Source organism: Centrocercus urophasianus, unplaced genomic scaffold (genome assembly GCF_019232065.1).
Source record: "Centrocercus urophasianus isolate 14NV4802_14NV808 unplaced genomic scaffold, USGS_Curo_1.0 seq_26, whole genome shotgun sequence".
NCBI lineage: Eukaryota > Metazoa > Chordata > Aves > Galliformes > Phasianidae > Centrocercus > Centrocercus urophasianus.
This window is the reverse complement of record NW_024884822.1, coordinates 14,918,725-14,943,648: the sequence shown is the minus strand read 5'-3', so window position 1 is coordinate 14,943,648 and position 24,924 is coordinate 14,918,725. Positions and strand designations below refer to the sequence as shown.

Below are 24,924 nucleotides of genomic sequence, written 5' to 3'. Positions count from 1 at the left end.
AAATGCACTTTCTTTGTCCCGAATAAGAATTAGAATATGAGAATATAACAAAACTGAGTTTATGAAGTACTCTGTCCACTTATTTGAAGTCAGCTGTAATTCTCTGCATATGCCTTTCAGGGAAAAGAGAAAGTTTTGAGGGAGAAAAAGATGGAGAGAGAAGAATTGCATTACTGTGGTTGATTGGGGAGAATTGGTTTGCTGTGACTGTTTTGTAGGGCTTTAAGATATGGGGATCTTTGGATCGTTTCAGTCGTATTTTTCACTTGTGTGACTACTTGCTTTTGCCTGTTTCCTTTACCTTCTAATACATGGGACTAAAAACTCTATTGACCGTATAGATTTTTAACAGCAGCTTCATGTTTTAGAGAGTAAGTATGAATTGGGCATCAGTCAAAAACAGTGAAGTTCATTTGGCTTTCTTTCTGTAAACTGTCAAAATAAGTGAAAAGTATTTCTGAGTATTTTGTTCCTGTTCCTTCCCTTCTGTGCCTGTACGAGTTTTGCTGTTATTTTCTATGGACAGATGTTTTCTCAGTGTCTGCTAAGACAGTGGTAATTAGGGGTGGATCTCTATTGGAGATCTTATTTGATATATGCAATTAAGAGCAGTTTTAAAGGGGCATTTATGCAGAAGAACACATGGAAGTGATGTTTTATTTGCTAATGGCAGTTCTTTCATTCAGCCCATGGTAGTCTTTGGTAAATAGATACAGCTGACATTTGAGTTTGCTTCCTTTCTCCTGCCTCTGTAAAAACCAATACTTTCAGTAATGCTTTTCTTTGAGTTTTGTGTCCTGGGTATTTTTGTGTCTTCCCAGACTGAAGGATGAATTTTCTTCACAGATACTTTTAGGCCGTGTGAAATAAGATGAGAAAATGATAGCTGGGCAAAGTGGCATTTAGTGTTAAACTTGATCAAAGATTGTAATAGAATTGTCAGTTACTTCTTTGTTAGAAGCAGACAGGTGTTACTGCTTTTTAAGTTAGTTGGCTTTTCAACATTTAAGAATTCAGCATGAAACAGAGAAAATAAGGATTAATGAAAAAAAATTAAAGATCAGAAACAGAGTTTGAAAATAAATATCTTCCAATTTTCAGACAGGCAAACAGAGAAATAACTCGGTAGTACTGGTGGCCCTTATGGTGAGTTTCTGTCAACGGGAAGTTGGGCAGGTTATCTGCCATCTTTCTGAGCTGGTGTTGGTGTACACCAGTGCTGTGCTCATCATAATATAAGGTTTTAGAACATGGGACTTAATGATGGGGGAATCTCTGTTCCTTACATGGCTCTTATGGGTATTATGGATATCTGTGGGCAGTCAGTGCATACCGGGAGCGACAGCTTTGCCCATGAACAGAGGTGGGGAAGGTGGAAAATGCCCATGTGATTTTTCAGTAATTAGAGATCAGAATAAGAAAAGGAGAAGTGCTGCTGAGGTACATCTTTTCTGTATGCCACGGGGTGTGAAATTACTGCTTAGAGAACAAAACCTGGGAATCAGAAACACTAGCAAAAAAAGGCTTGGATGCTAGCCACGATCTTAGCCTTGAAATTTAGATTAACTACAGTAGTTGTCAAGTCAATTAACTGAAAATGAAATTGTGACTTTAAAGCTGTGTTTTGCATTTGCATTTTCTTTAATGATTTTCACAGACCAGCAAAGAAGACAAATTATCAAGTCGCATTCAGAGCATGCTTGGTAATTATGATGAAATGGATGATCTTATAGGAGATAGATCGCTACCAAAGCTTGTTGGAATTCCCAAACCTACTGTACCATCAACAGCAGATGAAAAATCAAACCAAAGTTTCTTTGGTGATCAGAGACATAATACTAGTTCACATCAGAGTAGCAAATGGACTCCTGTAGGACCAGCACCCAGCACTTCCTCACAATCTCAGAAACGGTCCTCGGGTTTACAGAGCGGCCACAGCAGTCAGCGTGGCAGTGGCAATAACACTAGCAGCAGTGGCCAGAGGCACGACCGTGACTCGTACAGCAGCAGCAGCAGTCGCAAAAAAAGCCAGCATGGATCAGAACACTCCAAATCCCGTTCTTCCAGCCCTGGGAAACCACCTGCTGTTTCTTCGTTAAGCTCCAGCCATTCGAGATCTCATGGAAGCGATCATCACAGCAAAGAACATCAACGCTCAAAGTCTCCCCGGGATCCGGATGCCAACTGGGACTCTCCTTCACGAGTGCCCTCATTTTCTAGTGGGCAGCACTCTAACCAGTCTTTTCCGCCTTCGCTCATGTCCAAGTCCAGTTCAATGTTACAGAAACCCACTGCTTATGTAAGGCCAATGGATGGGCAGGAATCCATGGAACCAAAGTTGTCCTCCGAACACTACGGTAGTCAGACTCACAGCAGCGGTGTGAACGAGCTGAAGCCTAGCAGCAAGGCACATCTGACCAAGCTGAAAATACCTTCTCAACCACTCGATGTAAGTTGTTATTTACTGGGTTCTTGAATGTGAATCCCTTTGGGCTGGGATTTTCCAGCTTGTTTAAAATCTCAATAAACTTTGTTTACAGTAAATTTTATATTTTATTAAGTAAAGCATCTTAAACTTTCGCAGTGAAGACCTGTATTGTCACTGGGAAATGCACAAGTGCTTCTTCCGTACAGATATTGTGATTTTTGTTAAGCAAAACCTATGAGATGCACTGAGAAAGGCTAACTGAACCCAGACTGACAAGTTTTCCTAGAGTACTTTAAATTATAGTCAGAAGTTGGTAGAATAGAAGGATACTCCCAACTATTTTGACAACCCGTATGCGTGTATTGTCTTTACGGTGGGCCATGTTGTCTTAGACAGGTGATGCTATCTCCCTGTCCCAGATTTTCATTTGAAGAATGTAATAATTTATAGATAGCTTTGCCTAAGCAAATTAAGCTAACCCCAAAGCATGCCAAACTGACAGAGGTTCAGACTTCTCATCAGGTATGCTGAATACTGTTGGGCACTGACATTGACTATAGCTCACATACAAAGAGAGTGCCTTACTTAATAACAAAATGTCATTGCATCTTGTACTGTATGAATTGTGGCTAGAAAGAGAAAACAAAAAAACATTTGTGCCTGGAATTTCAATAAAGAGCAAAATAAGATTGAGAAAACAGGTAAGGAGAGCTGGAAAGTGAATTATTTCCATATTCTTAAAGACTTCATGTGCTAACGGTGAGGCAGTAAAACATGCAGTAACTTTGCTTCCTTTCTGTTTGTAGTGTCAGGGATGCAAAAGATTTACAGTTTCACAGTTATTGCTGTTTCTAGTTTCATGCTGTCATCTATGTTCTACTTCATAATGCAGTTTGCCTTATTGCGTATTCGTGGTCATCCATGTGAGTTCAGCTGTTATACAGCCGTGTCTTCCCAGGGATGATTGAAAGCTATGATTTTTTTCCCTCTATCAGTTTTTAATATCCCTGACTGCTTAAGATCACTTTAACTGTCAAGTGAAAAGTAAGAGATTGTTGTGGCAGTTTCATAGGTCTGATGTATTTGCTTTTCATAACTGGTTGTGACTCATCCTGTAAAAATCTGAGTCTAGCTGATATTAAAATTAATGTTGCTGAAAAGAATTAACAAGATCTGTTTGTATTTCTGTAGAGTCTAGATGAATCATGATAAGGACCGAAGTTTATTTTTAACTGCTTCATACCCCTGGGATCTTTTAGAGAAAATCTGCTTTAGGAGACATTAATCTTGAGTTTTGATTTCTAGGCATCAGCATCTGGTGATGTGAGCTGCGTGGATGAAATTCTGAAAGTAAGTTCTCTGTGCTTTTGTTCATAACTCATTTGTTGAATACACAAACGTTACTAAGGAGGTGGAAAGTACTCTGCACTGGATTAGTCCTTTCAAATTGGTTTGACTGCAAGTCATTACAGGAGGACTCCTCAGTTAATCCTCTGAAGCAGGTAGACTGGGGAACACTGGAAGCAGAACTGTGCATGCTGGGCATGCTCATCTCCTGGAGATCCTCATTGAATTGCTTTTCTTCTATCCCAACCCTCTGCTGTTTTCCCCAGAATTAACCATTTCTTCCACCAAACTAGAGTCCTTACATTCCAGTATAATTTAGGTTGTAATAATTTTTTTCTACCCAGCAGCAGACCCTTCTTTTCTACCTGTGTTATTTTCTCAAATCTTTTTATTCCTCGTGTGACCCCTGCTCTTATGTCTGGTATCACAAAGGTATCATTGGATGCTCCACGAGCATTTGAGTAACTTACTTGCTCTGATCTTCAGTACTCCACAGTTATTGGAGATGCTCTGAGCGAACACAAGATACTTTCTTTCTGGCTTCAGGCTTTTGATTTTCACTTTTGTCTTCCAAATTTCTGTGCTTCCCTTTTCCAGGTTTCTTCTTTTTACCCTTTGTCTCACATTCACTCTTCACAGCCTGATGTGATCAGACTTCAGTTTCTGTTCAGGCAAACCAATTTCGTTGATTTGTGCTTTTCTTGTTTTGTTGCTATGTCTAATCTGTTTTCATGGGTAGAAATATTTTTGTGCAAAATCTCCATTATATGTTTGGGAAATTAAGATTTGAGTATAAAGTTTAGTGAATTATGAACAGTGATATGAACATTGAAAGGCAGTTACCATTCGAATCAGGGTTGTAACTTGAAATCTTTGTGCTTTTGCTTTGCTGATAGCTGTTTTTTTTTTTGTTCTGGTTACAGGAGATGACCCATTCTTGGCCTCCTCCACTGACTGCTATTCATACACCATGCAAAACTGAACCATCAAAATTTCCTTTTCCAACAAAGGTCAGTGTTGTGGTCAAATACTGAATGCTGTTAAAAGATGAGCTCCTGTTAATGGTCAAGATTTTGGAACTCTTTTAAATTGAATTCTGTATAGTTCTGTGTTTGTTTCTGTACCTTGAATATCTTACTTCACAGCATTGCCATTCTTACAAAGAATGTCATTTTCTTTCCTCTGGTTTACACACACAGAGTGGTTTGCAAGGATGATATGGGATAGCTTTCCTTCAAATATTAAAATTAGTTTCATAAATTTAAACCATATTTAAGGTAATTGTGAAGTTTTAAAATGCCATAGAGCTTTTTTCTCTGTTGGAGAAAACACTTTGCACTATTGTGTGCAGAAGCAAGCATTGCTTACCTCTATCTGGCAAGCACTGGTAAATGCTAAGAAATGTAAATGTACTTTTATGCTTAAACTGAACTTTCCTCATAATTTTGAGGTCCCTTAATAGTGCTATTAGATGTTAAATTTTTCAACTACGAAGAAAAAAGTTAAGTTTTCAAATCAGACACTTGCTAAAGGAATTCTGAGATCACTTACCCTGAAAGATGCCCTCCTAGCATCCCATGTGCTTAGTAACTACTGAAGTGTTTCAGCTGTTGCTTTTTGCTGCTGTTGGCAGTCAGGGCATATTTCCAGGAGACCTGCTGAGCTGACACCTCTGAGGAAGGGGCTCTCATTCTCAGCTCTCAGCTGCCTGCTCCCCCCCAGGGCTGGATCTTGCATCCTCAGCAGCAGTGCTTTCAGTCAGACTGGCATCAGTGATGGTTTGCCTTGAAATGCTGCTCTGTAATCTGAAGTATTTTGTAGGCTGATGAGTGTTCAGGGGAGACAGTTGTGGGTAGTGACTTGAGCAAGCACAGTTTGGTTTGAGGTAGCTGACTAATATATGAAATCATGTTTTGCTTCCTGTATCTACTGATTAACAGCAGTTGATTTAACTTGAGAATGTAATTCTTCTCAAGACACAACGTATCTCCAAAATGGGTTGCTAATGTGGCATGATGCCATCTTGCAGAAGTTATGATGGTCGCCTTTTAAAAGTTGCCTTCCTAACCATGAAGGCTCCACTTTTCCTGACCAGTCTGCTGATTTTTAGCACCATTTAACTGCTCTGTGCTTCCTGTTAGATCCAAATTGTTTCCCAAACCATTCAGTGAAGTACTTCTTAAACATTTTCTTCCCAAGATCTCTAATGAAATCTGTCAAAGCAGATTGTGCTGTTACACAAATGCTTTGACATCAACTTTCTAGTCTTCATACCATAAAGATGTTTTTGAATTTATTTTCCCATTTGAAAACCCCGTCTAAACCCCAATGTAAGCAGGTTGAATTACTCTTTATAACAATCTAATTTGAAAAGAAAGGTGTTCTGTCATTTTGATTGATTGGCTGTAAGTAAATGTTCTCGTGAGTCCTTTGTAACAGTTTCCTCAGGGTGGGAGAAATGTTGAAGCTGGGTGATTTACTCAGGAGAGCAGTGGGTGAACGCAGCTTTCCAAAAGGCTCCAGCTGCAGCTCATGGTTGTTTTTTGGCCAAAGGTTCCAGGCTGTGTTGTAAGTGCACATCCACCAGACTCCCACAGACTGATGGGAGGTTAAATGCTTCTGTTACTGCCACTCCTGAACAGCCCAGAGCTACGGGCAGCTCTGTGTCAGCAGCCTCTGTCGCCAGCGTTCTTCTCTCGGTGCCTCTTTGACTTGGGGAGGGAAAGAAGGTGTGCAGAAATACAGAAGCCTCTGCGCTGCAGAGAGGAACAACATGAGATTGCACAGCCTTGTTGACGTCTGAACACAAAAGGAGGCTGTGTTTTGCCTTTTGAATCTGTCGGCCTGGATCGTGTTTCTTCACTAAGTTTGCAAAAAATTCCATTTATGGCTGCTCCGCGTCTTTCGACTTTTTGCCAGCTTTTTTATTTTGTGGCTGCACATCTTAGCCATGGAACTTTGTCAAATTCTCTATTTCCAAAGCCTGTAATTTCCTCTGCCTTCTCCCCTCTGTCATTCTTGGCAGTGGGATTTCTCAGAATTCCAGCAAGTTAGTGAGCCATAGGCTTCTACAGCCCAGACCCGGAACAGAACGCAGAGAGCTGAACACAGCACTGGTTCACTTTAATCAAGCCACACTGTTCTAGAAAATCTCATTCTCTTTAATATTCTATTTATTTACAGGTTAGAATGCTGCAGCGTTTCACAGCATTCCTTTTGTGTGCACAAGTCTGGTACGCTTTGCCTGCACGCAGAAAATTAGGGCTCATTTTGGTGTACGGGAGGATTTTATGTGTAAGATTGCTGGCATCAGATCCTTTTCCCTGTGTGCAGAGTATTTGCAGGGACCCAACATCCTGGCTGGGGCCTGTCTGCATTACTATAAATATATCCTGTAATTATCAGGAGGGCTTTGAATCAGAAGATAAAACTTTGTGAAAATAGGTCGTGAAAAGTTTTACGAGTGCTGTGAAAAACAGATTCCTGACTCTTGATAAAAATGTTGTCTCATGACCTAACACTCTATAATTTTATCCTACGTAAGTCTTTGTAAAGCTATGGGCTCACAGTCAAAAACTCCAGAGCAGGAGGACTGGCGTGTTTGTAAAACACATCCAGAAGTGCAGCTGTTTCTTGGTGGGTGGAAGCTTTCCATCGGGAAGCAGGCAGGTGACAGCACTGCCAGCTGTTGTGGCTGCGTACCTGAGCTGGGAGCTGCAGACATCTCTGCAGAGGTTTGCTCACTCTGTGCCCTGTGCTGAAGTAGCTGTGAAGGCAGTCGGTTGTGTTGATGCCTTGTAATCCAGAACTTTCTTCTGAGAAGCAGAAGTGAGGTCTGACCTGGTTGTCAGGCGTTGAATGGAGGTGGGTCCTGTTCACCACAGCCTGCGCTACAGCCAAACCAGAAGTGTACCGATAAGCATTATATACCTAACTGCCATTCTCATCCCACCACCATTTTGTGGCAGAGTACAAGCAATGATTTTGTTACCTGGTGAAGTGTGTCCCACCTAACTGCAGCAGCCTGCTGTGCTTTTGTGAAAAGCACGGCCTTCCTTTAAAATGCTCTTGATTTCTTCTTCCTCAAGGAATTGGACTTGAAAAAATACATATTTCTGCTTGTTTCTATATTAATCTGTGAGTTTCTGAAAGACGTATTTATTCAAAGACAAAATAGGTGACGAGTTATTTGGAAGAAGTTGCACATTTAAACATAACACCTCGTTAAAGTGCTCTTAACTGGAATAAAGCCTTAGAAATAGGAGGCTGGCGGAGGTGAGCACTGAGGCAGACACTTTGCAGAATTTATGCTATGTATGCTGGTGAGAACAGTGCCAGTTACTCATCCCGTGCTCAGCACAGTACAGTTGTGCTGCATGTGGGGCATTTTGATTACTATAGGGTCTTTTTTTACTTATGTTTTATCAGTCTTATCTACTTGTCTAAGTTGACAGGAAAAAGGAAACTGAGGAATCATGCTTGCACTCATTGAACCTATGTGTAAGATAAGAATCAGTTTGTATTCTGAAGAGAGCATGGCTTTTGCTTTCTGTTGAAGTAAGAAGACTTTTCTAGAACTTGATCTTGACTTTGCAGTTTAAACATAGGTTAATGTCTGTTCTTTCAATTAGTAAAATGAGGGGCATTTGAAACATCTTAAAGTCCTCTAAAAGGTTTTGTTTTTGAGAAAATGGCATTCTTTCTCTTTACCACTGACAAAATGCTCATTCAGGTCATTATTTCAACTGCTGCCACTTTTGAAATAAGAATGTTAAAGGAAGTTAGATATCTGTAGGTATGCCTTGCCGTGTGGAGCTTTTGTGTGTTTATAAAGTTACATTTGGAAATGGCATACGTAACTGCATCGCATCACTGGGCTGCCTGTTCCAGAAGACTGCTGTGCAGCTGCACCCCAAGCCCCTGCAATTCACTGTCACCATCAGCTTGGTGAACTGACTCAAATATTCTCAGCTTTAATGCATAAGGTCAGCATTTGTCCTCATTTTAAAAGGAGGTCAGGAAGGTCCTATTTTAAAATGGCACACTAGCTTAGAAGTAGGTTTTTGATACCCTCTGTGTATTTGTTTATTAAAAAAAAGTGTTTAATGTTTCAGTGTTTGATAATGTAATGTGTTCCAGGAGGCAGAATTGGGTTTTGTGGAACAGGAATACCAAAGATGGAGCCAGCGCTAGAATTGGCAGGGCTTTATCTTTCAAGGCTAGATTCATGGACAGCAAATCCATTATACATCCAGGCAGGTATTTACCACTGTCTGTTGGCTTTTGTACAGCCGGGTTGCCCAGTTACATGAGGATTTGGCCGTTCACCAAAGACAGAGGGGTGAAGGTGAGAAAGGGAAGATAGGGCTTGCAGAAGTTATGCAGCGTTTCTGGAGTTTCAGGTGTGGTGTATGACAACTGCACGTGGCCCGTCTTCAAAGCAAGCAGGCAGGTACAGATGGCTCAGTTGGGACACATGAGCTAAGGATGAGGAATCTCAGGTGCTCTTCCCATGTGCTTGCTGCTCTGCCACAGCTGGTGAAGGCAGCTGGGGCCCAGATAAAGGCTCTGTGTTTCTGGTTGGTTGTTACTGCTGGGTTTTGTTTTCAGCATGTTGGTTTTTCTTTGGTTTTAGGTGTTGGTTTTGTATTGTTTTTTTATAAAGGATGGGTGCCATCCTTTAAAGTCAGAACAATAGCTGGATTATGGCATGATTTTTGATATGTTAAAATTCCCTTTGAAAAAACTCCTGTGATCTTTTATTCCCTTAGGAGTCTCAACAGTCCAGTTTTGGCACTGGAGAACAGAGTAAGTACATTAAACTTCCTTTCCTATGTGCTGTGTTTTTGTTATGATTGAGTATTCTTAGCACCCCTTAAGAGAATGAGACTCTCCAGGCTGGAAAAGGAATGGACCGTATGTGAAGATTGTCTGTACTTTTTCAAGACCTACAAAACAAGCACTTGATTTTATTTGTGGCTTCTTGTTGAGAACTGGAAAGTTAATTACTACTGTGTAACTCCCTCATAACTTGTGAAAAAGGGAAAAAAAGAAAAAAAAGTATTGAATCTTTAATTTGTTGTTATTTTTTGAGAATAAGCTTCCTTGGTTGATTCGATTGAAAATAGCAGAGTGTGAAAACAGAACATCCACAGAGAAAACCCCTGGGCACATTGGAAAGCAACAGAGTGCATGTGTTTATATTTTAATAGAAAAAGCACAATGCATTTTCTCCTTTTTCTTGTCCACTTTCACTTTGTGGATGTAAAAATCAAAGAAAACTGATCAAGGACTGAAGTTGGGTTGCTAACGTTCTTGAGTGCATTATCCCAGAATGTATTTCCAAATGTTAGACAAATAGGCCTTTTATTCCTATTTGACTGGATCTTCCTTTTGAATATTGCTGAAATGAAGCATTTTACCAGGTAACGTATCTGGCAGAACTGAATTAGGTTTGTGCTGCTGCCTTCCAGCAGCCCTACCGGTCCCTGTCAAAGTGATTAAACAGATTAAATAGTAAAAGCGGAATGGTTTATTCTTAGGTATTCACAAGCAGCTTAATCTAAACACCTAATACACTGGGGAATTAGGAAAACAAATTAAGACTTAATTCCATGAAGCTAGCCAATAGATTTAAATTCTGGAAACAACTGGCCTTTAGGTATGTAATCAGAGAGGCGGCGTAGATAAAAGCACAGAGCCATTTCTCAGCTCCTCTTTCAATTTTCTGTGAGGCTTCTAACCACCTCAAGTCTTGTTCTGTTGCACTATGCTTATTAGTAATATACTAGAACTAAAGAACGGGGAAGGAAAAAGAAGACAAACTGAGAAGCAGGTTGTATCAATCTGTGTTCTGACTGTAGGATTTGGTTTATGAGTTTGCTTTTTGGATTTAAAGACTTCTCATTCACTAAAAAGCTGGGTAGGAATGCTGAAACAGATAGAAAAGTTGATAGGCTGATTGATCTCCTGTACTCAGCACGCAGAAGGTAACAGAATAATTTTCCTGGAATGGTTTGGGTTCTAAGGGACCTAAGATCCCATCCAGTTCCAAGCCTCCCACCAGACCAGGCTGCCCAAGCCCCATCCAGCCCAGCCTCAGGCACCTCCAGGGATGGGGCACCCACAGCTCTCTGGCAGCAGTGCCAGGGCCTCCCCACGCTCTGACTAAGGAATTTCTTCCTGATGTCTATTCTAGACCTCTTCTACTTTAGGAGAGTCGCTTCTATCCTACCTCGATAGAAGCAGAACAGTTTTTCACACCTTCAGAAACAAATTAAGCACGTGTTGGCTTAGACAGCAATGATTTGAAAAAGCCTTCTAGATTTTCTTGATTGAAGTGGTTGTTTCTCTTGGCATTCTGTCTCTGCTCCGCTCACTTGGTCCATCTGTGAGTGGCTGCACCTGATGTCAGCTGGTCCCTCTTTCTCCTGTTCGCTCGGCCATTCTCGAGTTTGTTTAGCTGAGCCTGTTTACTTCTGGCCGCTTTGGAGTGACCGTTTTGCTGTCTGAGTTTAAGAGTGTACAGCTTTTTTTTCTTTTTCCTTCTAGAACGATATAATCCTTCATCAAAAACATCCAATGGCCATCAATCCAAATCGTAAGTAGCAGTTGAGAAAACGTTTCTCAAATAATAGTCAAATTTAAATGTAACTGTTTCTTTAACAGAACGTGTCAGTTCTTGCACACTGTTTATCATGCTTGCATTTAACTGACAGGGGAAAAAAAAAAGCTGTTTTCAAGCCATTTTCAGGGACAATAGTGCAAATATGGTGTGTTGGTGTGAGGAACAAATGCACTGTGCCTTCCTTCCATTTCCCTGCCCTCTTGTCAGCCATAGGATGCTGAGCAGGACTTTGGCCTTAGGAACTGGCTTGTGAACTGGAAAGGTATCAGCATGTAAGAATGGGCAGGATGGGGCAGGATTTACCAAACACGTGCGCTGCTAAGCTGTCAGTTGGAAGCAGCTTGTTGCAGTTGCACAAATAGGATGAGGAACTGTTCTGTTATTAGAGAAGACGGTAAATTAAGTTTGGGCTCCAGTTAAATTTGTACTACTCATTCACTGAGTGACTGACAGGCATTTTTATTAGTTGTGTACACAGACCTAACATTATGCTTCATTAATCATACATCAGAAAGAAAAAATAAAAAGCAGCAGGAAGATTCTAACTGTAGTCTGCCTTATTCATACCTGAAAGTTGATTATATGCTGTTTAAATACAGCTTCCAAACAAAAATGTCCACACCAGCTGATGGAATGTTTATTGAAAGCAATTGTGGATTCTGGAGGTCTGGTATTCTAAGTTAATGCTTGCTGTGATGCAGTTGCAAAATGAAGTTTATCTTTTCTGCTTGTCTGTGTACATTTTTCAGTATTAATAAGATTAAATAACATGTGATATATGAGAAGGAAATGGAAAATAATTGAGGACTAGTTTGTTTATTTATTTATTATAACGTAGTCAGTTTCCTGAAAACACGAGGTTTCAGATGTTTATACACAGCCCCTTCAATAAGTGGTAGCAATAGGAGTTCATCATTTGGCTTTGCTTCTGTTATAGCTGTGTAATCCTCTATGAAAGAGCTGTGCTGGTTCCAGAACGGGAGGATGCAGGAGGATGCAAGAATTAGAGTTAGCACTGAACGCTAGTGGAAGTGAGGTGCATGGGCAGAGGGATGAGAAGATGTTTGCTGTGCCAATAGAATTTCTGATAAATTGACTGTTGCTCTGTTCAAAAAGCATTAAAAGTGAGATAAATGCATCTTTTGATAAGGGTAGCAGCAGAAAATAGATATGGAACTAGATTCTTGAGGTTGGTGTTTCTTTTCAGACTATAAGAGCAGCTGTACTGTGAAAGTGGGAACTATTCTAATCCTTTCTTATCTTCTTTCTCCAGATGCGAATCGAACCAGACAGAGTAAGATGCTTTATTTTTGTAATAAAGGTGTTTTTAAATAAGCACAAATACCCCACTATGTTTTCACTGTGTTCCTGTACTTCAGTATCACGAAATAGCGTGTGTATGGATGGCTAGGATAAATAAGAGTAATTATACCAAAATTGACCTTGTAGAACTGTTGGGTTTTTGCCTCTAGACAGGAAGCAGTCATAAGTCTTACATTTCTTAATTCAGTGTGAAACAGTATTCTTGGCCATTGTGTACACAGATGTTTTGGCTCTTCCTGCATTAGTAAAACGTGTCAGAATTCCTTTCTAAACTTAAAAGAATGAACAAAGGAATCAAAGCATTACAGTCCATAGTTTTCTTTTCTTTTTTTTTCTTTTTTTAAAGAATGACTTAATTTGCCATTCTCAAACGTTAAATGTTTTAAATGGTAACTTGTGGATTTCACCCACACGCCCAGCTCTGTAGTGTAAACAGTAACTTGTTGGAATATAGAAGAATGCTTTGAATGTAATTAAGGTACATGGAAAAACTTGTCTCACTTTCTCCCTTTTACTTACTTAGTATGTTGAAAGATGACTTAAAACTTAGCAGTAGTGAAGACAGCGATGGAGAGCAGGTATGTTCATGAGAGACCCAAGTTCCAGAAAAATATACTAAGTGCATTGACAGTTTGTTACTTCAGCAGTGTTCAGTAATCCAACAGCAAACTGAGCAGCTTAAGAGGAGGATTTGCAATTGAGATACAAAACACAGTTAGCAAGTCTTCAAACAAACTTCACGTATTCTAAAATGCAAATCTGGGGAAAGTCATCTGTTTTGTGAGAACAGTACATTTGTACCTGGAGAGTCATGCTTTGATTTCAGATGGGCTTCCTCTGAATGTGAAATGGAAAAACAGAGTCCATTCCAAACACACACATGATGGGCTGCCACTTAGAGAGCCCCTCGTGTTCTGCTGTGCTGGCTAAAGAGTGCATGGCATGCATGGTTCCATGCAGCAACCGGCTGGGGTGAGAGCTGCTGTGTGTGCCTCTTACTCCCAGGTTGTCTCTGTAACCATGAGTCTAGAAGCTCCTTTATTTTTGTCATCTCTTTTTTCCTCTTTGTTGGTATTAATTTTGTGCAACTCCAGCCAGAGGCATTCAGTGTGCTGAATAAAACACACCTGTTGAATTTATGCTATCCAGCAGGAGTCCACACTACTTTTTTTGCTGTTCTCAGTTCTGCTGTTTGGTATTTTTTCACATGGAAAACTTGAAGAAAGTGCGTTTCGTTGGTTAACTGCTCGGACATGGGACATTTCTGGAACAGCATGCTAAGAATTTGTATCATCTGGCTCTAAAACATGGTATGGGGGAGTGGAGAAAATAGGAAATCTCAGAACTACTGTCAGAATAGAGAGGGTTCTGAGATGACACATTTGTGGTAAAAGCTTGGATAAAAGAACTCTGATTTATTTTTCCTTCTATACAAGGAAAAGGCAGGCAAATTTAAACTTCTGTATTTCTGAATACTGAAACGCTCTGAACACTCTTCAGGCTAAATATTTAAAATCTTTAAGACTTTAAATCAACACTTTGCAGCATAATTGCATATGTGCAACTCTGAAATAGCTTCCAGAAGCCTCACGCTGTTTTTAATTGCAGGACTGTGATAAGACAGTGCCAAGGAGCACACCTGGAAGGTAGGCATTCCTTTGCTTTCTGTGCTGCAATCCACCAGTAGTGATGTTTGGTCCAGTCAGCACTCCTGGCTTGATCTCCTTTCTAAAATCAGTGTCTGTTGTTTGTCTTTGATTAGAACAGAAGGTGATTAGAGTTTAATCAGTGGCTAAATGACACATATTCTGCAAATTGTACTGACAACATTGTGAAGGGGGAGGGGAACAAGGTGCTCAGCTGCGTTGAATTCTTTAGCAAATGGTAGTTAAAATATTACATTCTATTCTTCCTAATGGAAGAACTTCCAGGATGCCTTTGTGCACTGAGTAACGTTGGTTTATTTTTCTTCCCTTTTGTTTTCAGTAGTTCTGAACCTTCACAGCATAACAGTGAAGGAGCAGATAATTCAAGAGATGACTCGAGCAGCCATAGTGGATCTGAAAGCAGTTCAGGATCTGACTCTGAAAGTGAAAGCAGTTCCAGTGATAGTGAAGCTAATGAACCGTCACAGAGTGCATCCCCTGAGGTAGGATTTGTCACACGTTTGGGCATTGATCCTGAGTTTTGAAAGCAAAAAACAAAAAGAACATGTTCTCAGTCTCTAATTTTAACAAGAACTTCATCTGTCAAGTGTAGAATTATCTGCATTCGTTCAATGTTCTTTTGCTGAAGTACCTGTAATTGGATATGACAGTGATGTTTTTTATGAGCACACATTTGTTATTCGAGGTGATTTTGAGCATAGTTATCTCTTGGAGTGCAGAAGTAAGATATGGGAGCAGCAGCTTAAAAACCAGTAGTTTAAGTCTGGAAAGCCATGGCAGCAAGTGCTTCCTGTGGATTGCAGCTCCTCTGGTTGAAGGAAGAGGGAGACCTGCTATTTGCAATTATATGCGTTTTTCATTAGTTAATGACCTCAGGTGCACCTCTTGCTTTGGCTTGCAGCATAGTACAGCTGCAGAAAGGATGGAAGCCATGTGAAACACTGCATCTAACAGAGCTTTTTTAAAATTTGTTTTTAGCCAGAGCCACCGCCAACAAACAAGTGGCAGCTGGATAACTGGTTGAACAAAGTTAATTCACATAAAGTGTCACCAGCTTCTTCCGTGGACAGCAATATCCCATCCTCACAAGGCTACAAAAAAGAGGGACGGGATCAGGGAGCAGGAAGTGGGTATGCTGATCAGAGTGGATCCAAGGACTCGATTTCTTCAACGCCAGGGCGAGATTCCAAACCCACCCAGAAGGGCTCAGAGAGCAGTCGTGGCAGGCAGAAATCACCTGCCCAGAGTGACAGCTCAACACAGAGGAGGACTGTGGGTAAAAAGCAGCCCAAGAAAGCAGAAAAGACATCTGTTGAAGAGCCTAGAGGAGGTCTTAAAATAGAAAGTGAAACCCCAGTAGACATGGCAACAAACATACCTTCGAACAGGCATAAGGCAGCCACTAAAGGTTCCAGAAAGCCTAATATAAAGAAAGAGCCCAAATCTTCCCCTCGGCCTACAGCAGAGAAAAAGAAATACAAGGCTTCAAGCAAATCTGCCCAGAAATCCAGGGAATTCATAGAAACAGATACCTCATCCTCTGATTCAGATGAAAATGAAAGCCTGCCTCCTTCATCACAAACACCCAAATACTCCGAGAGCAATAGGACTCCTGTTAAATCTTCCATGGAGGAGGATGACAGCTTTTTTCGGCAAAGAATGTTCTCTCCTATGGAAGAGAAAGAGCTTCTTTCACCACTCAGCGATCCTGATGAAAGGTACCCACTTATTGTGAAGATTGACCTGAGCCTCTTATCAAGAATACCAGGGAAGCCTTACAAGGATGCTGATGTGCCCAAAGTGGAAAAGAAAAATGTGCCAGAGAAGCATGCAAGAGAATCCCAGAAGCAGCCTTCAGACAAAGGTTCTACGAAAGGCAAAAGGAAACATAAACAGGTAATAATACTGTAAATAAAATTTTGCCTGTTATCTTAGCCTTCTAGTGTCTCATTACAGGGGTTAAGCATATGGCCCAGTAACCTATGTCATACCTCACTGTAGTGGCTCGGTAATGTAGGAGATGACTTTGTCTACCTATTCTGTGTAGAAAAAATGGATAATTCCTGTGCCATTATAATAGGGAATATTGGAGTTTTCGTTTGGAGTGATGTGTGAAAGGCAACAGGTTGTGCCTTTAGGTGTGTTGGCACTGTAGCTTCAGTTCCTGGAGGTAGAACAGACTGTATACCCTGTAAACCCTTTGACTTCAGGATTAGGTTTATGTAAAAATCTGGTCTTCAGCATTTCTGGGAGACTTAAAGACTATTAAGGTTTCTAGCATTCATAAGATACCTGTGTTTGACTCCCCAGTATAAAATCTGATTTTGTACCAAAACCTTTGGCAGATTTTCCTGGTATTTCATAGTGATGTGCTTGTTATCAAACAACTTGAGACTGCCACTTTTCAGATATTTGATACAAGCTAGATGCTTCAGGGAAGGTTTTTGTGGCCTGTGCGAATCTTGTTCACTGCAAGATGCCCACTGAATTAAATCTGTTAAATGTGAAAAATTACTGTATCTGTGAAGTTTTAAATGTAGACAGTTATTTGGATGTGTTTCTTGTTTGCTATTCAGAATGAGGATGAAAACAGAGCCAGTGAAAGCAAGAAAACGAAACTGGAAGAAAAAGCTCCATCAGGACACAAGACTTCTAGCAGTAGGGAGTGAGTATCTTGGCTGTCTCTGCAGCTGTGAAGGCTCAGGGTGATCAAAGAGAAGACTGATGTCCATCTCCACCTCTTCCTTACCTTCTTCCCCTCCCTCCTCAACAAAATGTCTCCTTATTATTAATCAGTGGGTAACATTTGGTGGCTTGTTTCTTCAGACTGATTTTTTTTGAAGTTTCCATTCGTTGTTGGTGGAAATTCATTTCCGTAACCAAAAACATTGACCAAATAAACCCTACCATGAAGGGTTCACCTTTGATACACTATTTCAGATCAAACAACTGACAGCTGGTGTAATTACACCATGGAAAAAAAGTTCTCTACAGTGAATATTTGTTGAATTACTAATGTGTGAGAAGCTGCAGCTTCTGGCTGCAGATGCCAGAAGTCTCTCTGAGTTAAATGCTTTCTTTGTATTTGTTAGGAAACGTAGAAAAAATGGATGCTCGTCTGTCGTGTTTTTTTCCTTTACTCCTAATGTTTTTTTGGTTGCCAGTGTGATTATCTGAAAGGCACTTGGTTAAATGCGACAGCGTGGTTTTTAAAAAACTGTGTATAAATAGTTATTTCATGAGCTGTTCTCTGTGAAAAGGGGAGCCAGAATTAGCAACTGGAGTCCTCAGCAATCAAGGTAAGACTGTACCAAAGGCTAATGGCTTCTAGAGAGCAGTTATCTGGGCCATCTTTTTTCTGAGCTGTCAGGCTGACTCGTCTGCAATAGACAGACTGGCGCTAACGCTGGCAGTCATTTCTGACATTACAAGTGTTGGGGTGTTTTTAAGAACTGTTGAGGGATGTGGTTTTATGGTTCCAACTTGCCTTCTGCGTTTTCAGGTCAGAACAGATAAAATGGTGAAAACTAGTTCAATCAGGCTGCATGACATTTTGTTACTGTGGAGATTATTCTCTTCCTCTGAATCTGTCTTGCTATGGTCAACATTAAAAATCTTGGTGGGTTTTTTTTTGGGGGGGGAAGGGGGAAAGCTTAAATGGAGAAGGGTGTGAGTCTGATTTAAAAGAAAAAAAAAAAAAGCGATATTGGATTTTTTGTTTATTTCTATTTCAAAAAATAAAAATCAAAACTGAACGTATTCATTTTGTCCAGGTCTTTAAAACCAAGTGCTGTTAAAGAGAAGGATTTACTGCCATCTCCTGCTGCCTCAGTCCTTCAGAAGGATTCCAAACAAGAGCACGGGTCCCGGAAGAGGACAGTCAGTCAGTCATCATCCTTGAAGTCCAGCAGCAATGTTAGTAAGGACAGCAGCAGTGGTAGTAAAAGCAGCTCATCTTCTAAACAGAAGAAGATGGAGGGAAAAGGTTCTGGCAGTGCTAAAGAAACAAAGGTAAAGGGGCTGTTCTGTGAATGCCTTGAACTTATTTCTTGGCTTTGCAGTTTGTGCGCAGTGTCATCTAAATAATTTGCAGTTGAAGATGAAATGTAATTAGTTTCAGATTTGCCTTGTTTCATGCCATGGTGCTTAAGACTCTAAATTGGAAAAAAACTTGGGAGGGATTGTCAAATACTAATGTTTATTCCTACCAAGTATTTGTGTTAATTACTAAAGTGAATTTAGTCATCCTTTGATGACAGATGCTGCTTATTTGCTGTTCAATTTGGTAACGAGAAATATCACTCCAAATCTGTTTACCCAGAATGAACAATGAGGTTACTCTTATGTTGCTGGAGCAAGTACAGGTCTTGTCCTCATTTTAAGGAGAACAGGAGCTGAGCCTCTTCACAGTGCTGAGATGCAAAGCTGTGGCTCTTATTTTTCATTCTAGGATTCTAGAAAGGTTCAGCTGATTGCAGCTCAGGAAGGCACAGGGCTCTCTGTGGTTAGAGTAGAGAAAACTGTTGAAAAGGTGATGCAGAAAATATTTTTGAATCAACGTAGATTAAGAACATGTTTAGTTGGTGGGTTTCAAAAATATTATAAGATGAAGAGACTGTAAGGTCATGAAATGTATTGTGCTTTTTCATTAGTATATAAACGTGCCTTACTGGACAGAATTTAACTTGTGAGGACATCTGGGTATCTGTGTAGAGCAGTTTCTGTTGTGTAGCCAGATTTGAGTGTAATATGCTGAACTTGGATGGCTTTCACCCTTATCTTTGGGATTCCAAATGTACCGTTTGTCTTTGAGTGCTATAAAGTGTTCAGGAAGGATAATTGATCTGGGGAGGAGTAAAGCAGCAAATGGCCATTAGCAATGGCAGAAAGTAGCTTAGTCATCAGGGTGGAGTTCATGCAATATTCAAACTGGGAGACCTGCTGGATTAATTTACGTGCCATCATACTTTGAATATGCTTAGTCATGTCTTTTTTTAAAGTAGTATATTCTTCCTGTATTTCCCTGTGTGTTTTGGTGTGTTTTATGTTGCACTGGTGGAGAGGGCATTGCTGTGCAAGTGTAACGCCTTGCAACTTCGAGATCCTTCTGATTAGCAAGGATCTGATGAAGGCAGGTTATGAAATACTCTGTGTAGTTGGCCTTTGGTCATGATAAATCCAAAGGGCTGAAAGCACACTGAAGCTGTGAAGCTGCTTTATGGTGTTTAAGGACAGATTCATGTAGAATTCACAGGATGTTGTCCCTTCTTTAGCCTGAAGTGTCACATTGAGCCATGTAAAATTAAGGGGAGCAAGGACAGCGTGCTGTGAGGACAGCTGTTATTTCTCCTGAAGATGATGTTTCTGAAATACTGATCTTTTCAAGCCGGAGACATTCAGCAGTTCAGTATTGAAAGACATGAGAAGTAATAAGAGTATATATAACCTCTTTGTTCAGAGTGGAAAATCAAGATTTAGCAATATGGGAGATCTCCCAGTGTAGTAGGACTCAGCTTAATTATAGCCTCTGTGTCTTCCCTGTGCCAGCATGAGATGAAAGCCTCAGGGAAGCTGTGTTATTATATGGTGAATGGCAGCTAAAGCAGCTACAAAACTGACCTTATTGCTTATAGAGTGTAAAGTCATGGGAAAAATGTATACATTAAATACCTTTTTGTCTTTAAAAAAAAAAATATTATTGACATTTCAGGAGAAGATTCTGAACAATTCATCGAGCTGCCCTCCTGTTTCTGCTCCATCTACAGAGAGCTCAAAGTCAAGAAGAGCAAAACTTGTTTTTGATGACAGGTAAGAAAGGCAGAGGATGCCTTTCCCTTTTTGGGGATGCTGATCTTGGAGCACAGCGAGCTCTCTGTGGAGAAGAGGGTTGTCCTGTTTGCTTCACAAAAGATGCTGAATACTAGTTTATGCTCTGGAGATCTGTGTATTGTTCCTGCAACAGAGTGCTTCTCTGCCTGCTCTGTGCACCATTTACTTGGCACACGGTGCACTCCTAGAGGAGGAACTCCAGCCTGCCCTGTGTGTTCCTGCAGAGCGTGGACCAAATGGTAGACTGACATATTCCAGGCTCGTCCTGTTTCTAGGTGTTGATGTATCCATTGCACCCTTTCAGAATATCACTATGGCCTCTCTGCCTGTTCTCTTTTAACAGAGCTGCTTCACCCATAGTGAGCAGTTGTTTTTGGCAGCAGAGAGGAGCCTTCATTTTCAAATTGCAGATCTACAAGAATGGGATTGTGATACAGTAACTTCTGTTATTGTAACTTGAGTTAGAGGGGGAAGAAATGAAAGCTGTAACGTTAAGAAACTTATGTCATAAAAGGAAGTGCAGCGTAGGTGATCTGAGTCCATAAATGTGTCTTCTATTGTAGGACTTACTCAGCTGATCATTATTTACAGGAGGCAAAGAAGTTAAAACATAATGCAGATGCATTGGTAAGTAAATCTGCAGTGTTTATCCAGTGTTTGCACGTTGTGCTGGGTTTTGTTTTGCTTTTGCTGTGTTGCTGCCTGTCTGTACTAGAACTTTCTGGTATTTCCTCTTAATATTTCCCTTTTTTTTTTTTTTCCCATTCTTCTCAGTCTGACAGGTTTGAGAAGGCTGTGTACTACCTAGATGCAGTGGTGTCGTTCATTGAGTGTGGGAATGCATTGGAGAAAAATGCTCAGGAATCCAAGTCCCCGTTCCCTATGTATTCAGAAACTGTGGAATTAATCAAGTAAGCACTGTAGGGCACATACAAAACTCAAATGGCTGGGGAAGAGGGCTGGAAATCAGGGCTTCTGCATTTTACTGATGTTCTGCCGCTAACTGTTGACTTCCTTTACTCTCCACTAAGAACGGATCACTTGCCACTGTATTGCAGTTACTGAAGCTTAAAGTATGTTCCTGCAGGTTGAGATCTTTTGTTTCCAAATTCTTGATGCTTTAACAATTTGTAGCATGTGCAGAGCAGAACCATTCAATTATTGCCTAGCTGTGTTCTGTTTAGGGTCTGAGGGAGGGACCTGAAACAGTGAAGGAATTGAAATTAGAATTTCATAAGAACTTTGGTGGCTGATAGAAGATAGTACGATATTTTATTTTGTGCTTTACTTGATAGATTGTTTTCTTGTTGATAATTTGTTCATAGGTACACTATGAAACTGAAGAATTACTTGGCACCGGATGCTACGGCTGCAGATAAAAGGCTAGCAGTGCTCTGGTACGTGTATCCTGACCTTTATACCACACACCTATTAACTGAAACTGCTTTCCCTCCATGAAATGCTGTCTCACACTGAGTTTTCAGGTGTTTGGAACCAAATGGGAGTTTTCCATTTGAGTATACAGAACAAAGGATGCTATAGATTGATTACTGTAAATGAGGACGGGGGGGGCATGGTAACAACAGCAGAGAAGTCTTTCAGCTATTAAGGAAATCACTGGCTTTTTTCAGCTCCGTAGCATTATGTCAGTTGATGCTTGTATTTTGGAATGTGATGTCATTGGTCAGCTGACTGTTGCATGCAATGAAGTTGTCAATGTGGCTAAAAGTGATAGAGGTGCCTTTGTGAATTTCATCATCCTTCATGTTTTGATCAAATTGCTGTTGATGAACTGATCTCTTCATTTTCTCTCTTTGTGAATTACAATGTTCAGAAATAATGGATTACTGTTGAGTTGGTTGCACAGTCATCTGATGTTGGGCTGTGACCTAAATGCTTTGGGAAACTGTAAGATTGCATTAACAAGCAAACTGTTGTCTGGTTTTGGCTTTAATTTTTGTAAATTAAAATAATCAGCACACAGTGCTTTACTCAATTGAATGAATTTATGATTCTGATTTGAAATTTTCTTGGAAAGGTGAACCTCTCAATAGGATTTGAGAGGAGTAACAGCAAAAAGATTTGGGGTTCTTGCTGTGTGTTCACCCAGTGAAATGGCAAAACTTGGAATGGCTGTTAAGAATTGTCACTTGCCTCCTGGATTAATGAAATGGCTGCAGCAAGTAGCAAAACAGAGCTGACTGTCAGGTGGAAAAGAAAAGAGGGAACGGTGGCAGAATGCACCAGACTCTTGATGTGAAAAAAAATAAATGAACCCCTTCTGTAGGAAGTAAATTAGAGTTGTTAGCTGAGCTCAGAACTAGAGATGACCTGTGTCACTGCAAACTGTAGTTTCAGCTTAAGGCACTTTCTTGAGAAGTAAAGGTGGTGTGGGACTTCTGCTAGTTACAGCTTGACAGTTGGCTTTTTAATGTTGAGGGAGAAAGCTTTTAAAAACACAGGTACTCAATTTTTGACTTTCAGCATGTTGTGATAAGCTTGACTCTAACTGTGGATGTTTTGCTGTTCTGTCTTTGGTCAGTCTTCGGTGCCAGTCTCTACTATACCTAAGGCTTTTCAAACTGAAAAAGGAAAGTGCATTGAAATATTCTAAAACTCTGACTGAACATCTGAAGGTAATTGGAGATATATTTTCTTCAAATATTAAAAAACTAATCAAATTGAAGCTCTGCATCGCTTAAAATTCCTCTGCCTGGTATTCAGACTGCTGCATGGGAACTTCCAGCATGTCCTAATTAGGGACTGGACCTTGGAAGTGCGTTCAAGCTGCATAGTTTAAAGCTGGGAGGATACAGCATGACTGTAATGCCATCATCCCACTGGTCCTAATGATAGCTTCCTATTAATGTTCTGGTGCAGCTTTTGTTTTTAGTAAATTTAGTTGGCTTCAAAGAGAATTTTAAAATAATTTTCTTGTTGCTGATATAACAAAGTTAAAACTTTGCTGATTTGTGTCTTAGTCATCACTGAAAGAGATGTTTTTCCCAATTTAGAAAGTACTTTGATGTTATTTGGGATTTTGATTATTGCTTAAAAGAAAAGCCACAATAACTCGTGTTCAGAAATGACCGATTAAACAACCAGATAGAATGTAATTAGCTGAAGGATAAACATGAATTTATTTTTTCCCAACAGAATTCCTATAATAATTCTCAAGCACCGTCACCTGGTATGGGAAGGTAGGTAGTAGAAGTTTACCTGTATTTCTAATTTATAGCACGTTTTCCACATAACCTGCGAGTCTGAGGTGCTCAAAGAGCAGCTTTCACTTCTTTGAGCCTTGGTTGCTTTTGAACTAATTCCTAATTGCTCTAAGGTCTAGATTTTGATTCTGTGGTTCAGATGAGTGTTCTGATAAGAGGTTTAGAAGACTGCTGTGCAGAAATATTCTCAGGCAACTCCTCGTTGGGAGGAATGAACAGAAAAATCCTCAGTGTGTCCTTAACACACAGGTCACTTGTCTCTGTGGTTAGTTGTTTTATGTAATGCTTTTTCTCTCAAAACAAGAGCTTTATTAGTGCTGCAGTGATGCACTTGAAGCCCAGATGGCTACAAGTACTTTCATGATTGGCTTTTCCATAATAAACAATTTACTTCTGTTCTTGAAATATGACAACAGATTTTTAATAGATCACTCTGTAAAAAAGCAAAAACAAAAAAACCCCAGAATTTTAGGAGGGCATTTCAGATTCGTATCGTGTTACTTGAAAACATAATGGCAGTATAATTGCCTTGCTTTAATTTTTCCATTATTACTATGTAAGGTTCAACTTATTTAAGCAGTGAATTTAATTGAAAGATGCTGCGTATCGATTTGGCTGTGAGGCTAAAATACAGGAGCTGGAGGAACCTCGGAGATTTTCACTTGTTGCAGGGCCACTCTTGACTTCTCAGTGTGTGAAGTGGGAGTGCTTTAGCATCCCGTGTTCTGAGCTGCAGGAAGAGAGGTTTGCATGATGCACCTGCCGTACCTGTGCGTGCCTTTTACAATGAAATGTTTTTCTTTGGATGAGCAGCAAGCCTGTTGGTATGCCGTCTCCGGTCTCTCCAAAGCTGTCTCCAGGGAATTCAGGAAATTACTCTTCTGGGGCAGCCAACCCTTCAGGGAGCGGGTCTTCAGTGACGATCCCCCAGAGGATCCATCAGATGGCAGCCAGCTACGTCCAAGTTACATCCAACTTCCTCTATGCCACTGAAATTTGGGACCAAGCTGAACAGCTGTCTAAAGAACAGAAAGGTAAGGGTAGGCAAAGGCAAGTTATAAGCTCAGGCTTGCGTGTTGTGCTAAATCCTGACAGGTTTTCAGTTTTGGAGTTATGGTTAACAGTGCACAATGGTACTTAATTGGGTCCTCTGCAAAAGGAAGATGGAAAGTCGTTCCTTCGATGGCAGTGATGCCCTGGGCTGGCTGTGTTGGTTGTCAGTTGGTGTTGTAAGAAAATGTAACATTTCCTGCTAGCTATGCTTAAAATAAATGAATAAATAAATCTTGCATTTCCGGTAAGTTGTTCTCTGCAGGAAGCAGAACTTGGTGCCTTTCCTTTTCTGAAATCCTGAAGTGAATATACACATCTGAGCAGAAGGCCACAGCGTAATTATGCTTAGCAGCCTGCCTTCTGCAAAACAGTAAAGAAATGAACTAGAAAGGCCCTCTTTCCTTGCTTTCTCTCCTGCCATCGTTC

General features: G+C 40.4%; 1 protein-coding gene across 4 annotated transcripts in view; it reads left to right on the top strand.

Moving 5' to 3' along the window:
* AFF4 (AF4/FMR2 family member 4) overlaps positions 1 to 24,924 on the top strand; it is a 48,044-nt gene that overhangs the window by 17,697 nt on the left and 5,423 nt on the right. For 2 of the 4 annotated variants that reach the window (XM_042826084.1, XM_042826086.1), the window contains 20 exons: positions 1,658 to 2,449; positions 3,734 to 3,778; positions 4,699 to 4,785; positions 9,547 to 9,583; positions 11,327 to 11,375; positions 12,676 to 12,696; positions 13,249 to 13,303; positions 14,334 to 14,371; positions 14,712 to 14,874; positions 15,371 to 16,288; positions 16,969 to 17,057; positions 17,653 to 17,691; positions 18,166 to 18,403; positions 20,103 to 20,200; positions 20,785 to 20,848; positions 20,996 to 21,132; positions 21,547 to 21,618; positions 22,764 to 22,857; positions 23,378 to 23,421; positions 24,259 to 24,479. In XM_042826084.1, the coding sequence (XP_042682018.1) occupies positions 1,658 to 2,449; positions 3,734 to 3,778; positions 4,699 to 4,785; positions 9,547 to 9,583; positions 11,327 to 11,375; positions 12,676 to 12,696; positions 13,249 to 13,303; positions 14,334 to 14,371; positions 14,712 to 14,874; positions 15,371 to 16,288; positions 16,969 to 17,057; positions 17,653 to 17,691; positions 18,166 to 18,403; positions 20,103 to 20,200; positions 20,785 to 20,848; positions 20,996 to 21,132; positions 21,547 to 21,618; positions 22,764 to 22,857; positions 23,378 to 23,421; positions 24,259 to 24,479 (3,301 nt within the window). The remainder of the gene's footprint in view (positions 1 to 1,657; positions 2,450 to 3,733; positions 3,779 to 4,698; positions 4,786 to 9,546; positions 9,584 to 11,326; positions 11,376 to 12,675; positions 12,697 to 13,248; positions 13,304 to 14,333; positions 14,372 to 14,711; positions 14,875 to 15,370; positions 16,289 to 16,968; positions 17,058 to 17,652; positions 17,692 to 18,165; positions 18,404 to 20,102; positions 20,201 to 20,784; positions 20,849 to 20,995; positions 21,133 to 21,546; positions 21,619 to 22,763; positions 22,858 to 23,377; positions 23,422 to 24,258; positions 24,480 to 24,924) is intronic. The other 2 variants (XM_042826087.1, XM_042826088.1) reach the window with 2 other exon arrangements.